Genomic DNA, 17335 nt, shown 5'->3' on the forward strand with positions numbered 1-17335 from the left:
TTTATTTATTTATTTATTTATTTATTTATTTATTTATGTATTTACAGCATTTCTACCCCGCCCTTCTCACCCGAGGGGACTCAGGGCGGCTTACAACAACTGGCAAAATTTAATGCCAAACAAATAAATAAAAACAGCAACACATTTAGCTGTAAAAACTAATTCTTGCAGCTTTTGAATGAACAAATGTAAAGAGTTACCTACATCTCAAGAGGAAGTGTCAGTCCTCTTGTACAGCCAGCAGAGGTTGGACTAAACTGCCCTTCTTGGTTCTGTATTCTCTGATCCTTTGCAGCAGCCATATCTAAGAGTGCATCTACACTGCAGAATTAATGCAGTTTGACACTTTAACTCCCATGGCTCAATACTATGGAATTCTAGGAGTTGCAGTTTTGCAAGGTCTTCAGCCTTAGAATCATAGTTAGAAGAGACCTCATGGGCCATCCAATCCAACCCCCTGCAAGAAGCAGGAAAATCTCATTCAAAGCACCCCCGACAAATGGCCATCCAGCCCTCTCTGCCAAATCACCACTTCAATAATTCCAGAGCAGTTGGGGTGGCATCCAACTGCATTAACTCCATCCACAGTAAGATGGGCTTTGAGATGAGAAGATAAAATATGAAACTATTAGCTACTTATTAATGTCCAAAGTGGGGTGGTTATAAAATTCTCTGTACTCACTCACGGGAGGTTTGTAATCTCCGAGCATTTTCACTCATCTTTAAAGGAGAGAGGGAAGGAACAAAAGTAATCTTTTTTTGCCAATCCACCTCAACCACGAAGGGACTCGAACCCTCAATCTTCTGATCCGAAGTCAGACGCCTTATCCATTAGGCCACGTGGTCCCGGCGGGTTAAGTGTCTTTCTTAGGTCCTTTGATGTCTTTCCAAGGCAAATCTTTGCCGCTCATTTGCAATTGTGTTTCTTTTGTCTCCACAACTTCCAGGCACGCTCGTGCAGGGGAGAGGCGACTGAAGAGTGCCTGTATCTACACTGCAAAAGGAACGTAATTCGACACCACTTTATCTGCCACGGTTCAATACTATAGAATCCTGGGAAATTGTCATTTTACAAGATCTTTAGCCTTCTCTTACCAAAAGGTGCCCGTGCCTCACCAAACTAGAACTCCCAGGAATCTATAGGCAAGGCAGATGGATGTGGTGTTAAACTGTGTTAATTCTGCAGCATAGGCGCACCCCCAGTTTTTCTCTGTGGGATGTTGAAGGGTTTGCCCAGGCTTGCTCTGAGATTGATTTTCAGTTATAGACTAGCTTGGGTATCCCGTGCTGCCTGGGTTATTTGAAAATGTCAGTTTTTAATTGTATAAAATGCATAAGGTTATGGATTAACTACAACTGACAACTGACATCATGTCCAGAAATTCCATCAGTACTTAAAGTTTGTTATGTTTGCTCTAGAGGCATCATCAGTGGGGTTCAGTGTGCTCTCTGGCTGTAGGGAAAACTACAACTCTCACTATGGTGTGTCAGTCCCCTCAAACCCCTCCAGCAGGTTGAGTTAGTCATGGGGTTCCTGTGTGCCAAGTTTGGACCAGGGCCATCGTCGGTGGAGATCACAATTTCTCTGGTTGCGGTGAACTACAACTCCCAGAAAGGACGGTCAGTTCCCCCCAAACCCCTCCAGGAATCAAATTTCAGCATATCAGGTCTGTGTACCAAGTTGGGTCCTGATCCATGGGTGTTTGGGTTCACAGTGCTCTCTGGATGTAGGTGAACGACAACTCCCCCAAATCAAGGTGAATTTTCCCCAAAGACCTCCAGTATTTTTTGCTGGTCATGAGGGCTCTGTCTGCCAAGTTTGGTTGAATTCCATCTTTGGTGAAGTTCAGAGTGTTCATTGACTGTAAGTGAACTATAAATCCCAGTACCTACAACTTTTAAATGTCCAAGCCAATTCCCCTCAAAACCATCAGTATTCAAATTTGGGCATATCAGATATGCATGCCAAGTTTGGTGCAGATCCATCATTGTTTGGGTTCATAGTACACTTGGGATATAGGTGAGCTACAACTCCTATAAATCCCTCCAAAGACCGCCAGTATTTTTTGTTGGTCATGGGGGTTCTGTGTGTCAAGTTAGTTCCACATCCATCGTTGGTGGGGTTCAGAGTGCTCTTAGATTGCAGATGAAATATACATCCCAGTACCTACAACTCCTATCAGCCATGGTGACTTCTCCCCAAACCTCTCTAGGATGTTCAGTTGCTGATCAATTCCTCTGCTTGCTGTGTGCCATAGAAAAGAATAGGAAAGGGTTATGGGAGAGGCAGTGGCCGTGGTCATGCAAATTCCACACCAATTGAAAGAGTAAGAAACACTGGGATGTCTGTGGTGGAGGAAATACATAAAATCTAGGATTAAATCGTTGCTGTATGAAAGCCTTCACTTGGGTGGTGGGCAGGATGGTGTGGGTGGAGGATATTGGCAGGGTTCTTGTATATGTTCATCGCACTCCAATGTCATTGGAGAGAGGGCCATTGGTGTCTCCTGAGTAGTGGGAACTATAGCTGTTTGCAGAGGCAGGAGTTTGTCTGTGTAAGTGGATACCTGTGATGTCTCATGGGCCATGTAGTCCTGTTCCTAGTACTATGGTGACAGACGAAGAGGAAAACTTTGGTTTCCCACCGATTCAGCCAGAATCGGAGCCCCTGCACCTGCAGGATGTTTGCCCTCAAGAAGTCAGCCAAACAAGCCTTGGGCAGAATTCTCCCCCGTTCTCTCACCGGGATAATTATAATCGAGATAGAGGCGCTCGGGAGGCGAGTCGCCGAAGCGCCAGGATCGCTGCCAGACAATTAGCTGATTAAGCCTGTTTCCCTTGGGAAATCTTAAGGAGTCATGCATCTGGACACAGTTTGGGTTTCACTTCTTGTTCCCCAGGGAAAGTGTTCCTTGGCGGGAAAACAAGATCCTATATAGCTATTTCCCGCAAGGGGGATCCTTGCGGAGTCAATTCGTCAGCTTCTGGAGTGAGTTCGTGTGTAGACTACGCTACCCCAGTTCCTTTGTTTCCAGGACCTTGCCACGGATCTTGTACCAGTTCCAAGTCAGCCTTGTTCCCCGGACCTCGTCACGGACCACGTTCTTGCTTCTTGCTTCTTGCTGCCTCGTATCAAGCCTTGTTTGCCAAGAATCCAGTTTGTTTCTCAGCCTTGTTGTCAAGCTCCATTGGACTAAAGGACCTTGTCATTTCCCCACACTTTGCTTGGCAAAGTGTGTGTTTCGGTTATTGGATTATAACTTTGGACTCTAATATCTCATATTGGACATTGTTTTCCTGGACTATATTTGACCTTTCCTGAAAGGTCTACTTCTGAACTTTATTCTTCACTTGTTTTTATTGACTTTATATATTCCTTTAATAAAGATATTAGATAGAATCTGGCCTCTGCGCATGGTTATTGGTGCTCCGTAGCCTGGGTCTTGACAATACCCCAGCCACACAAATACATATTTTCACTTTTATTATGTGTATCGATATATGACCCTTTTATCTGTACAGGACATATTTCTAGATTTCCTGTGGATACATTAAACTGCATATAATAGCAAACCCCTGTTGAAACTGAGGATGTCTGGCCTAAGAAATATCAGGAATTGAGCTAGAAAATGCCTAAAGAACATATTTTGTCAGACATGGATAAATGAAACAGTGGATATCAGTCCATGGATCTTTCATTTTTGTGTTTTTGGTTGACATAGGTATATTTTCTTTTTGATTTTGACATCAACCAATACTTCCTGGGAGCAGTTCATTTGAGGTTGTTTGATTACATTACTTGATTACATTCATTAACTACAGTGTAGCTATTTCCATTCCAGATGATATGCTTCTTATCTGTCTTTTCCTCCTTCACGGATTTCTTTCTTTCTTTCTTTTTTTGTGGTAAGAAAGCAGAGAGAACAAATAGACATATTATTACACAGGAAAGTGAGGAGGGTCTAAAAGTGAAAGCAAAATGTCCTTTACAATAGTTTTGATACTTACTGGGTTTAATGTGCTTTTAGTGAAGTCATCAGATGCCTTGACCCTTTCCTGTTGTTCTTAGGGAAAACCAGGATATAAACAGATAAATAAATAAATAGGGATAGTCAATAGTTTTTTTCCAGCTGCAGCATCTTATGAGAGTCTGCACATTTTCAGTTGGGCATTTTCAAAACACAATCTGCCTGATTAGTGATTCGAAAGTCTTTTTTCCCATGCCATAAACATAATTTTTAATTATGACTACTTAGTGTTGTGTTGACAGTTCTTTAATATGCCTTTGTATATTTGACACATCCTATTTTCAGAGCTTGGAGAACTTACCTTCCAGGCTACGGTTCCCTGAATCCAAAAGACACCAAAAGGGTGCTCCCCAATGTGTCCTCTTCATCCTGGAAAGAAGTAACGAGTGGAGTGCCATCAGCAGGGTTCCGTCCTGGGCCCGGTTCTTTTCAACATCTTTATTAATGAATTAGATGAAGGGTTAGAATGCATGAGCATCAAGTTTGCAGACGACACCAAATTGGGGGGAGATAGCTAATACTCCAGAAGACAGGAGCAGAATTCAAAACTATCGTAACAGATTACAGATGGGCCAAAGCTAACAAAATGAAGTTCAACAGGGACAAATGCAAGATATTCCACTTAGGAATTGAACATGAAATGCACTGATATGGAATAGGGGACACCTGGCTCAACAGCAGTATGTGTGAAAAAGATCTTGGGGTCCTCGTGGACAACAAGTTAAACATGAGCCAACAATGTCATGCAGCAGCTAAAAAAGCCAATGGGATTTTGGCCTGCATAAACAGGAGTATAATGTCTAGATCCAGAGAAGTCATGCTACTCCTCTATTCTGCCTTGGTCAAGCCACACCTGGAATACTGTGTCCAATTCTGGGCACCGCAATTGAAAAGAGATGTTGACAAGCTGGAAAGTGTCCAGAGGAGGGCGACTAAAATGGTTAAGAGTCTGGAGAACAAGCCCTAAGAGGAGCGGCTGAAAGAGTTGGGCATGTTTAGCCTGCAGAAGAGAAGGCTGAGAGGAGATATGATAGCCATGTATATTATGTGAGGGGAAGTCATAGGGAGGAGGGAGCAAACTTGTTTTCTGCCACTCTGGAGTCTAGGACGCGGAACAATGGCTTCAAATGATTCCACCTGAACACTAGGAAGAACTTCCTAACTGTGAGAACTGTTCAGCAGTGGAACTCTCTCCACCGGAATGTGGTGGAGGCTCCTTCTTTGGAGGTTTTTAAACACAGGCTGGATGGCCTTCTGCTGGGGGTGCTTTGGATGCGATTTTCCTACTTCTTGGCAGGGGGTTGGACTGGATGATCCATGAAGTCTCTTCCAATTCTATGACTGTATAATATGGTGGTGGTGATCATCATCATCATCGGCTATCATTCATGGTCAATTGTCTTTCAGAGGTAGAAGACCTATTCTGGCCATGCTTGGCAGGTAATAAAGGATATGTACTTCGAACACTAACTTCTTCAAGCTCTACATTTTGGGTTGGTCCTCTACTTCCTTTATTGCTATGTCTTTAATTCAATTGTACCTTTAATATTATGCCTATGTGTTTATTTCTACATTTTAATAAAGTCTTACTATGAACTGAGAGGTTTAAGCACTGGAGTAGGACTCCCAGGGTTTGAATCCACACATGGCAATAAATCCCACTGAGTGATCTCATGCAAGTCACACTCTCTCAGCCTCTGAGGATGTCAATGTCGTACGTCCTCTGAATAAAAATTGCCAAGAACACAGCATTATAGGTTTACTTTAGGGTTGCTGTAAGTTAGAAATAACTTGAAGGCATGCAGCAACAACAAGAACTGTGAACAATCTTGAGTTCTAATTGTGAAAGAAGCAGCTGATCTGAATCAAATAAATAAACAGTATCCTGCTATGATTTAATCCTTTAATATTTGTGTTCTGCATTTGGTCTCCATTGTAAGGTTCAAGGGGGTTTTGTATTCTATAGTAAATTAACAGGAGATATAAATCTCTCAAATAAAAATAAATATACCCAGACACATGAGTCTGTGTAGGGAAAAGGACATCTGTCAGGCTTCTGCATGGAAACCACACCCTAACAGCAGTCTTTGTGATTGTCATGTCTACAAGCAGTAGGAAAAGCTTGCCATATGCAATTTCTGCCTGTTGAACAAGCCCAGAGCATTGATCTAGTCCAATTACACAGCAGTTGCACTGGGAAAAGCCCAATAATTACCTTATGGAAAGCCTCCCAGAACCTCTGTGAGATTAATTTAGCTGACATTGCAATTAAAATATTTATGACAAGTAGTTAGTATTGATTAGATATAATGCTGAAATGTGGAATGTGCTGAAAATAATGGATTGGATTCAGAAGTTCACAACCGAAGTCTGCTTTTGAAAATTGCATCCTCCTGATGTTCAGCAATGCCCTCCTCTGCTGTAAGCCCTTTCAGGGTCCTGCCCTTAAACCCCCGCTATATCTGCTTTAGCATCCAGGAGAAGAGATTAAGTCATTGAGGAACAGAAGGTCAAGGGAATGCCATACCTGGAAACAGTTGATCTAACCCTGTCCATTTGGAGCAACGTTAAAGAAATGTTTGGATTAACAAAGAGTGAGTCTGTGATCTGAGAGATGGGATTGATTAAGATAACCGAGATCAAATCATAAATACTGTAAACGCAATGTTTTGATATGTCTTTATTAAAGTGTTGGATCGTTTTCCTTACCTACTAGAAGATTATGGTGTCTTGCATGCTTGTTGTTTCTGTTTGGATAGATTTTGATCTAAATGGGATCTAACTGGTGGTGTCTTTTTGGGATGTGGCAGGGGGAATCTTTATGTAAATCCAAATTCTACAACAGGATCCAAATAATTTTGAATATTTTTTACATAACCGATCTTCCACAAATTGTATAGATCTATGTCTATATATTTAATGGAACTGATTAATATTTCTTTAGCATGCCATCTGCTACTTCCTGTCCACTTATCTGCCTGACACAGAAGTCTTTTTACTCATGTTGAAGGTAGGCCAGGGTAGTAGAAATGCTATTTGGTCTGAGGTTCAAGCTCAAAATACAGGGAAGAGATACAACATTCTAAATCTATAGCATTTTAAAAGCTCTCAAAACATGATACTTGATTAAATGAGAGTTGCAAATTTGGGTATGATTTACAGTAGTTAATGAATGAATGAATGAATGGATGGATGAATGAATTGATGAATGGAGATTTTTTAACTGTCATAGCTTTTGTCTACTAAATTAAAAATACTTATGAATATTAATCTGTCTCACTCTGGAGGAAATGTGTATTGTGTATACTCTCCGTCTTAATTTTATTATGGCTGGAGGCTTCAAAGACAGCCAGCAGTTTGAGTTTTGGACAAAGATACTGGGAAATCGGGGCAGGACTCAGCCATGGAAACCCATTGCATGATCTTGGGCAAATCATGCTGTCTCAGCATCAGAGAAAGGCAAAGGCAAACCTTTTCTCAACAAAACTTCAAGAAAACTCTATGGTAGGATTGCTTTAGGGTCACCATAGGTTGAAAATGACTTCAAGGCACAGAAGATGTCTCAGAAGCTGGAAGGGTCATCCAAAGTGGCCTGTACAGCGCTTTTCCTTTATGATTCTTCCTCACTTCATTTTCAATAATCTCTAGTAGAATTCTCTTACATCCTTATGCTGGTTGAAGCTGAGTTATGATAAATTTAGCCAAGCAGATATTGTCCTTTGCTACCTTTTCCAAGCACTGACTTCTCCACTCTCAGTGATACATTGTTTCATCTATAATTTCTCTTCTTCTAGCGCCTGCCAAGGCTATAGCTCCGTTACTGAACATACAGTAGAGTCTCGCTTATCCAACATTCACTTATCCAACGTTGTGTATTATTAGTAGTTAATGTTTTTGCAGTCAATTTTTCAATACATTGTGAAGTTTTGGTGCTAAATTCATTAATACAGTAATTACTACATAGTATTTACTGTGTATTGAACTGCTTTTTCTGTCCATTTGTTGTAAATCATGATGTTTTGGTGTTTAATTTGTAAAATCGTAACATAATTTGATGTTTAATAGGTTTTTCCTTAATGCCGCCTTATTATCCAACGTTTTTGCTTATCCAACATTCTGCCGGCCCGTTTATGTTGGATAAGTGAGACCCTGCTGTAACAGTATTTTCTGCATATAGGCAACACTGGTCAAGTCCTTGGCATATTTATATGGGGTTGGAGAAACCATGTACCTACACTTGTGGGGAGCTGCTGCCTGTCAGACAATGCTGAGGAATTGATGTGCGTTGCCATATTTTGTTGTACTCCTCTGCTACATTGAGTTTTGATTACATAAGCATAAATTAGGCTCATGGAATGCAGGTAGGAGAGATTTATACCTCCCCAGCCAGATGTTATTTTAAAATGCTGTACTATACATAAAAATAGTAAATTCCAGTACTGTCACTGATTTTTTTCTATCTTTTCTAAGTTCCAGGTAGGATTATGATTTTTAAAATACAGCTGGAAAGGAATGTTTAACCATCCTCCACCCATACATCGGTGGCACAATGGGTTAAACCCTTGTGCTGGCAGGACTGCTGACCTGAAGGTTGTGTGTCTGACCTGAAGATTGCCGGTTCGAATATGGGGAGAGTGCGGATGAGCTCCTTCTGTCAGCTCCAGCTCCCCATGTGGGGACATAAGAGAAGCCTTCCACAAGGATGGTAAAACATCAAAACATCTGGGCGTCCCCTGGGCAATGTCCTTGCAGATGGCCAATTCTCTCACACCAGAAGCAAGTGGCAGTTTCTCAAGTTGCTCCTAACATGGAAATAAAAATCCATACACCACAGTCTCAGACCAGACTAGGGCCACACACACTTTCTTGAGGACAAAAAGGAAAGAAAGCTTAACTGCATATTTTATATTCAACAGAGCAAGCAGTTTGCATCTGAGAGGCAAGCAAGGAGAACATCAACCTAGATGTCTTGGCTGCAAATCTTGTTTTTAAGAGAACAGATACATTTAATATAAATTGAGCCAGACTCCAGCCAGACTTTTTTTCTTTGGGGCCATATGATCCTTGAAACCTCTAACACATTTGGTCTTATCATACCCTTGTGGTTATTATTCATATTACCAGAAATTTGAAAAGATAGTCCCAAGAGTGAACAGAGTGCTTTAAGCAATTACTGGTAAAATGTTCATTACTGCAATTCAGATTTCAAATGGCAAAAGCCGTCATAATTTGATTTTTTTAAAATGTTGAATATCTAATTGCATTTTAGGAAGGATACAGGTCCTGTAAAAAGTTATGGGAGCCAACTCTGCACTTACAAAATGACACAAGAAATTCTGTTTGCCATTTAGTTCCTAATGAGCTACACTGATGCACACACCCCATTCCATCTAAGTGCAACACATAGACTAATACTCATTTTTGTTCCCACCCTTCTACTTATCATTTTTGCCTGAAGAAATGTGTGATCTTTGAAAACTAGTACAATAGATGGCTTGTCTTTTTGGTTGGCCTAGTAAAAGATATTGCAATATATGCACCTCATCACATGGAGGTCCAGAAGCCAGGGGACAGCGGGGCAACCATGGGGCAGCATTCCACTTTGTCCCCTAACCATCGTGGGCTACCACCCCACATTTCCCCACTGTCCCCAGCTTCCTTTCGTGCTGTCTCTGGTTTCTTCTGTGAGGAGTCGGGTAGTCACCTGAGTCCTCAGGGCTCCATCTCTTTGCACTGATAGCACACTGCCGACACAGAGCCCTGTCGCAAGTAGCCCTGAATCATTTGACGGGCTCCGGAGGACTCCATCTCAGCAGCATGTTGGCAGCGCACAGAGACAGGGAAAACCACCTGTTTGATGAGGTCATTAATGCAGATAGTATTGTATAAGTTAGAAGAACACCCTATATGCTCTAAAAGTGGTGGCTGCAAGGCAACTCAGCTCTGCCCCATAATTCTTTGTGAATGATATACACATTGACATATATGGCAATGTGGAAAATATTTCTTGAATGTACAACGATACAACAGATTGAATAAGGACTAAAGTTGAATTTCAATTTAGATATATAAAAACTGCTGATGGTTACTAGTCTTATTAAAACTGAAATACATCCTGTTCTGGCCAGGGTGCATTGATGTGATGGACCAACTCTTTTTCTCCCAAAGTGCCAAGGACTGATACTATATTTATTGAACATTGTTAAATTTGCTATAATGTCCTAGACATTGCATGTATTAACAACTGATGATTTCCAGATCAGTACCAAGCCATACACTGCCACTTTGAGAAACATGGTCTTCTGTGGGAATACCTTTGAAATATATTCAGACTACAGCTACCCAGAACACAGCTGTTGCACATGAACAGGAACTTGCTGTATGTTATGTGCCTAAAGATCACCACTGGCTCTCAGGTGCCAGACAACTACTGCTAACCTTTGAAATCATCATTGGATACTGATCAACATTTTCAAAGGGCTGTCCTTAGGAGCCAGACCACAAAGTGCACCTTTAGTAAGAGGACTACCATGATCAGAAGTGGGGTGGGTACCAAAAACAAAACAAGATCTGTTCTGAAGTAGCACTCAAACGTTCCCTATATTTCCTAGAGGTCCAACTACACACCTCCCCTTGAGATATGAACTATTTGTCTAGGGATGTTTCTGCAAGAAGACACAGTACGTGGCTTAAAAAGGCTTGTCTATAGTGAACATTTTTGATGCTTTCTGACAGACTCAGTTGAAATTTAGAATTAGGTGGGTGTTACACATGTAAACATGCAAACCACTAGATTATCTAAAGTGAAAAAGTCAATTCCAACAGTCTCTAAAGAAAGACAGGTTGCTAGACCTCCAGTATAATTACTTTATTTGATATAGTCCTGAAAACCGATGGGTGCTGAAGAGTCCTCCTGGACGGCTAGCCTTTACAAATCAGCAATAGGCTTGTGTGGCCAAAATGGATACTTCTCTTTGTCCAACCTAGTTTCAGGAAATGCCTCGAAGTAATCTTCAAGGCTCATCTGTTCAAAGGGTATCATGTTTTTAAACTTCTGAAGCTTGAAAAGAAGAAATGATAAAAATCATTATTAGGAAAGAGCAAAATACGCTGGAGTAAATTCTTTGTACTATGAAAACCGGCAGCTTACCTCCTTCTCATACTGAACAATACGGTCCTTAGAGGCCTGTATATAGGAAGCAGCGGTCTTGGCCTACAAAGAGAACAAATTGTTCAGATATTGTTTTAGTGATAATCTGAGACACCAACATAGTCAGAGAAACTAGGTGTAATGACTCAGATTTTGTTGAGTTCTTTTTGGACATTGTTATTTCACACTGAAGAGAAAGTGTTTTGAGCCCTTTCTGGTTGTTTTCTAGGCTCTTTTTGTGTTGTTTCGCAATAAACTGAGTTATTTACATTGGCTGGCATCTGACTCGTAACAGATTTTACAGCTCTATAATTCCCAACCATTCAAAAAGGTTATAATAGGAACTATTTTTTTGAACACTACAATCCTTTACAAGTGTGAGTATGTGAATAATTCCTTCAATCCCAAACACACAAAATCTGAGGCTTGTAACCACTATAGTTACAATTGACATCACCAATGTCACCATTCTGGCTGCGATAAAAACTGAAATACAGTCACGCATAAGCAAATGAAATCAGTACATGGTCATTTGTCTGACCACATTTATCGAAATGGGGTTTGTGGTCAAACTGCTCATAGTAAGGTTCAGAACAGTATGACAAGATCCCCAGATCGAATACACATCTCATCTTCATGCAGTCCAAAGATGCCACATAACTGAACAAAGAAACAGACCACTTACAGCTTCTTGCTCTTGGGCATCTATCTTAGCTGTCTGGGTATCAACAGGCTCAGGAATCTTGAGGGCTTTAAACTATGAAATTTGAGAAAAATGGATTTTGAACATTATGTTTCCTTTTTTGTCAATACGCATTTGTACACAAAAGTAAACTGTTCCCAAAAGTCCTGCCTGCATCTTCCCTCTAAGACAGAGAGCTGTAGCACAGGCTTTGCAGTTACTACCCTTCCAGTTCACTAGCTCCCTCCCTATTCTGAGAAAGCCTGATAAAATACAAGGCTCAGACAGATAGGAGTGCACTACTCAGAAGCATACAAAACATCTGAAGGTCTTACAAAATTCAAGTTTTTTTTGCTGAATTCACTTATGTTCTACTGCAACCGTTCTATTGTAATCCATAACATTTACATATTTAATTATCCTTGTGTTTTCGACACTATTTGGATGCAAGTCTTACAAGTTTATTTATCTGTTCAACACTAAGAGGACCAACCACAGGACTTGGAGCCCACAAAGATAGCTAAATTGTACAGCTTGTGATCTGGATCATAAAATTTACTCTCAACTGCTTCTAGAGAGCAATCTAGTATGCATGAGAAATACAATGCAAAAATATTAAAGTTTTCAAATTAACTGGTAATGTTTTAAAAAATAAAAACACCACTAAAGACCCATAAAGAACCCAGGAAAAAGTGCTAGAATAACCACGACCATAGAGAAACACGCATAGTAGAATAAGGACTATAATGACAGCATGTACAAGGAATTCCTCTATTTTTCTCTTTGTAAGGAGACAAATACATAATAAATAAATACAAATCTACATTATTATTACATTATCTTTACAGTTTATTGTGTGAGACTTGAAGAGAAATGTAGGGAGTTACTACACCATACAATTCTTAAGCCAGGGGCTTACTGGTGCTGAAGGCAAGAGAACAGACCAAAAGCCTAAAGACTGGAAACTATGGCCACTCAGTCACAGCTATATTACCACAATACCTGCATGTCTGCTAGAAAACATTATAATCAGTGTGACCTCCAGAATGTATGGCATCTAAAGAGCATTCTTTGAATTCAGAAACACGTAAAGTATCATAATACAGGCTTACCTTCTTCTCAAATTCATCCACCATGCCTGCTTTGGCAATTGTAGTCTTGTAAAATGCCCAGTCAATAGTTGGAGGTGCATCTGGCAAAGAAGTAAGTCTATTTGAATGGGAAACAATGCATTAGAATTATAAGACATTTCAGAATATTGGTACTTCTGTAAAAACATTTTGATTTTTCTTGCCCCCTACCAAAGAAAATTAAAATTGCAAACTTTATCAGCTATTCAGAATGAACTATAAATAATTCCTACAAGATTGTGACCACAAACACTAACTACAGAGTCAATATTCTCATTTATTTATTTATTTATGCCATTTATATTCCATCCTTCTCACCCCAAATGGGACTCAGGGTGGAGCACAACATATATATGGCAGGCATTCTATGCCGGGACATAAAATAATTATAAAAATACACAAACATTAAAATCAGTTATTTCTACTTTAAAATCAGCTGTTTAAACCAACTCAGGGCACCATGCTGTCTACTATCTATGATTATTATGTTGCCTACTATCTAGATTGATTGAGACAGTGTTGCTAAAACGTGACAGACGTTTGCATATTTTAAAACAAAGAAATTCTAGTCATTACAAAACAGAAACAAAACCTCCAGCATGTGACATCTAAGATCTCACTCATGTCTGAATCAGACTTTAACCCCACTTTAGCCAACAGCAAAAGCTTATCTCCCTTCAAGACTAGAGGCATCACATATATGCCGGAGAACAAATGAAATCGGCATATTCATCTTCACTAAGTTGATCACTAGTGTCAACAACAGTGACTGGAGCACAGCACTAAAGTAGGTTTCATAAAAATCTAGTGAAATGTTCGGTGGTTGAACTGACCTGTAAAATATGCATTTCATTCAGCATTTCATTCAGTTCAATACTTTAGTATTTTGACTGAATACACTCATTTATAAGTCAACCTCCTGAATAAGCCAAGAGGGGGTTTGGGGACCAAAATTATGGATTTTGATATGACTAATGATTAAAATGAGCATCATTCAGCAGAGGAGATAGTGCTTCTGCTCCTGACTGCCACCGCTATTTCCCCACTTTCGCATTCAGAAAGGCCAGAAGCAGTGCTGCAGTGGAGGAAGTCAAGGTGCTTCTCCTAGTGTGAACCAAGCCCTTGCCTTTCACCACTCTTCTCAGAGAAAAGGATGGTTTCCTTTTTTGATAAGAGTTAAAATATGGTATTTACATTGACCTGTGGATAAAGTGATCTAGGTTTTGGGGGGTTGATTTTCTTTTTACATTTCTAGACTCATACACGAATATATAGGGTAACACAGCTCATAATGCTTGAAAACATAAATGCATAACCAGTGTTTATCCAGCTTTGGGTTTCCAGATGTTTTAGACTTCAGCTCCTAGAATTCCTAACTGTTGGCTAGTTAGCTGTTGGGGCTTCTGGAAGCTGAAGTTCAAGACAATGAGAGGACCAAAGTTTGGGAACCTCGGCATTAGACCCAAGAAAAACTGGAATTAATTATACTGTCCTTCCATCCATACTGTCATTTTCTCACTCAGAAATACTCACTTTGCTGACAGTCCATCGCTGCGTGTTTTCAGAGCGATGAACATGGGTTTTTGATTGGGAGGCACTCGCTCAGCAAATGCTGCCCAATCAATTGCTTTCAAAGCAGCTCTGCGGCCAGCCATTCTTTCAACCTAGAAAAGGCAAAAAAGCAAGGAAAGCAATTTTTCATAGCTGACTTACAGGATAAAAAAAAGTCAAATGGACAGGAATAGTAAGAATAAACAAAAAAGTCAATCAATGACCACAATCCAGTGCTTGCTTGCAAGGTAAACCTTATAAACAAGAGAGTAGTTACCTGACTTCTGCTCCCAGAACTCTTGTCAGTCAAACTGGCTCAGACTTCTGGGAGTTGAAGTAAAAAAAACCCTGAGAACCACTATACTAAAGAAATGTTGTAAACCTTTAAACCACATTCTCTCTTTCATACAAAAAAGAGCATGTGTGTGTGTGAGAGAGAGCTGGAAACACCAACTGCCTTGAACAAGAAAATAATTGTTTCACTACAGATATTTCTATGTCATCAATAATTCTGTCAGGTAATCTTCTATTATATTCAATGAGAAAATACACACATGTGGTAAGAGATGGCAAGCCACTACATATTATTAAACATTAATCTCTACTTGTATGTTGAAGGAGCTGCAAGAGGCAAAGTATTACCTTTAAAAACGACATTAAATATTTGTTGTTGAAGGCTTTCATGGCCTGAATCACTGGGATACTTTGAGTTTTCTGAGCTGTATGGCCATGTTTCAGAAGCATTCTCTCCTGATGTTTCGGCCCACATCTATGGCAGGCATCCTCAAAGGTTGTGAGGCCTGTTGGAAACTAGGTAAGTGGGGTTTATATATCTGTGGAATGTCCAGGGTGGGAGAAAGAACTTCTGTCTGCCTGAGGCAAGTGTTGCAACTGGACAGCTTGATTAGCATTGAATAGCCTTGCAGTTTCAAAGCCTGGCTGCTTCCTGCCTGGGGGAATCCTTTGTTGGGAGGACAGTAAATAAAAAGCAACACTCTGAAAACTGGGGAATTCCAGAGAAGAATCAATCAGGGCTAGTTAACACCTCCCAACAAAGGATTCCCCCAGTCAGGAAATAACCAGGCTTTGAAAGCTGCAAGGCCATTTAATGCTAATCAAGCTGGCAAATTGCAACATTCACACTTGCCTCATGAAATCAAGAGTTCTTTCTCCTACCTTGGACCTTCCACTTACCTAGTTTCCAACAGACTTCACAACCTCTGAGGATGTCTGCCATAGATGCGGGCGAAACGTCAGGAGAGAATGCTTTTTGTAACATGGCCATACAGACTGGAAAACTCACAGCAACTCAAACATTAAAATAGCTGTTATTGGGACATGGATACCTACAGGGGCATCTACAATGCAGAATTACTGCAGTTTGACACCATTTTCACCTCCATGGCTGGATGTTATGGAATCCCGAAGTTGTAGTTTGGTGGGGCACTAGCCCTCTTTGGCAGAGAAGGCAATAGGATTATAAAACTACAATTCCTATGATTCCATAGCACTGATCCATGGAAGCCAAAATGGTGACGAACTGTTAATCCTATAGTGTAGATCAGGCATGGGCAAACTTGGGCCCTCCCTCCAGGTGTTTTGGACTTCAACTCCCACCGTTCCTAACAGCCCCAGGCCCCTTCCTTTTCCCTCTCAGCCGCTTAAGGGGAAAAAGGAAGAGGCCTGAGGCTGTTAGGAATGGTGGGAGTTGAAGTCCAAAACACCTGGAGGGAGGGCCCAAGTTTGCCCAGGCCTGGTGCAATGCAAAAGGAGTGCAAGGTGCAACTCAGCCCACTGGGGGCTATTTGGGGGAAAACCACGCCGCGACCCGTGCAGCCAACCGGCTCCACTCACCTTCAGCAACCCTTCACTCCACAACCCAGTGCCCGCCGGAAGTACGATCCCGGATACGGAGCACGGCAGCGGCCAATCAGCGCTCGGAGGACCGGGAGTGCTCTGCAAAGAGAGCGAGCAAAATACTAGAGCGGCCCTTAAAGTCGTCAGGGGAGAATGGCAGAGTGGAAAGCAAACCTGTGTCAAAAGGGAAGGGGCGACTTTCTCTGGCTTCTGGGAACTCAGATGCCGGCTCTTCAGTTTTATAGGGGATTTCTGTCCACAGTTGTCCTTCTCCTCCTTTTCCGTATTTTCTTCTAACCTTGTACCCTGGAGACAGCGGGGAATACAGTAAAGGCTTTTTTGACTATAAAGGAATCCAATATAGGAATGACAATTTCAGGATGCATCTACACAGCCATATAACCCAGAATATCTGCTTTGAACTGGTTACGTGAGTCTACACTACCATATATTCCAGTTCAAAGCAGATAATATGGGATTTTTATTCAGCTGTGTGGAAGGGGCCTTAGGGTGTATTGACACTGCAGAATGAATGCCACGTGATACAACTTGAACAGCCCTGCCCCATGAAATTCTGGGATTTGTAGTTTCACAAGGCCTTCAGCCTTCACCAAACTGCAGCTCCCAGGATTCTACAGCACAGCGAAGTACAAGCTACAAGGAGTGGATTCCTCCTTCCACTGTGATGTTCCAGTGTCCCGAAAAACCCAGCAACCCAGTGATTCCGGCCATGAAAGCCTTCAACAACACAAGATAGGTTCTGTAGGTTTGTTCTCAAGTTGGATTTGTATGTAAGTTGGAACAGGTACATTTTAAGTGTAACTCCAGCCACATATATTTGACTATATATATTAGCTTTGGGTAGTACAGGGAAGGGGGTCCCTTCCACACAGCTATATAATAATAATAATAATAATAATAATAATAATAATAATAA

At 40.9% G+C, this 17335-nt stretch overlaps 1 protein-coding gene and 1 non-coding gene across 2 annotated transcripts; both read right to left on the reverse strand.

Moving 5' to 3' along the window:
* Positions 1 to 773: 773 nt before the first annotated feature.
* Positions 774 to 846, reverse strand: trnar-ucg (transfer RNA arginine (anticodon UCG)). The gene has a single exon. It is a non-coding gene; the product is annotated as a tRNA-Arg (tRNA).
* A 10035-nt stretch (positions 847 to 10881) lies between these two features.
* On the reverse strand, positions 10882 to 16541 carry atp5pd (ATP synthase peripheral stalk subunit d). The gene is made up of 6 exons (XM_003217217.3): positions 16396 to 16541; positions 14524 to 14654; positions 12973 to 13069; positions 11864 to 11935; positions 11179 to 11241; positions 10882 to 11088 (listed from the first exon to the last, which is right to left on the reverse strand). Exons 2-6 carry the CDS (start codon positions 14643 to 14645, stop codon positions 10957 to 10959), a joined length of 486 nt encoding a protein of 161 aa, XP_003217265.1. The 5' UTR covers positions 14646 to 14654; positions 16396 to 16541; the 3' UTR covers positions 10882 to 10956.
* Positions 16542 to 17335: the final 794 nt, after the last annotated feature.

This window comes from Anolis carolinensis, chromosome 2, assembly GCF_035594765.1.
Source record: "Anolis carolinensis isolate JA03-04 chromosome 2, rAnoCar3.1.pri, whole genome shotgun sequence".
In the NCBI taxonomy this organism is placed as follows: Eukaryota; Metazoa; Chordata; class Lepidosauria; order Squamata; family Dactyloidae; genus Anolis; species Anolis carolinensis.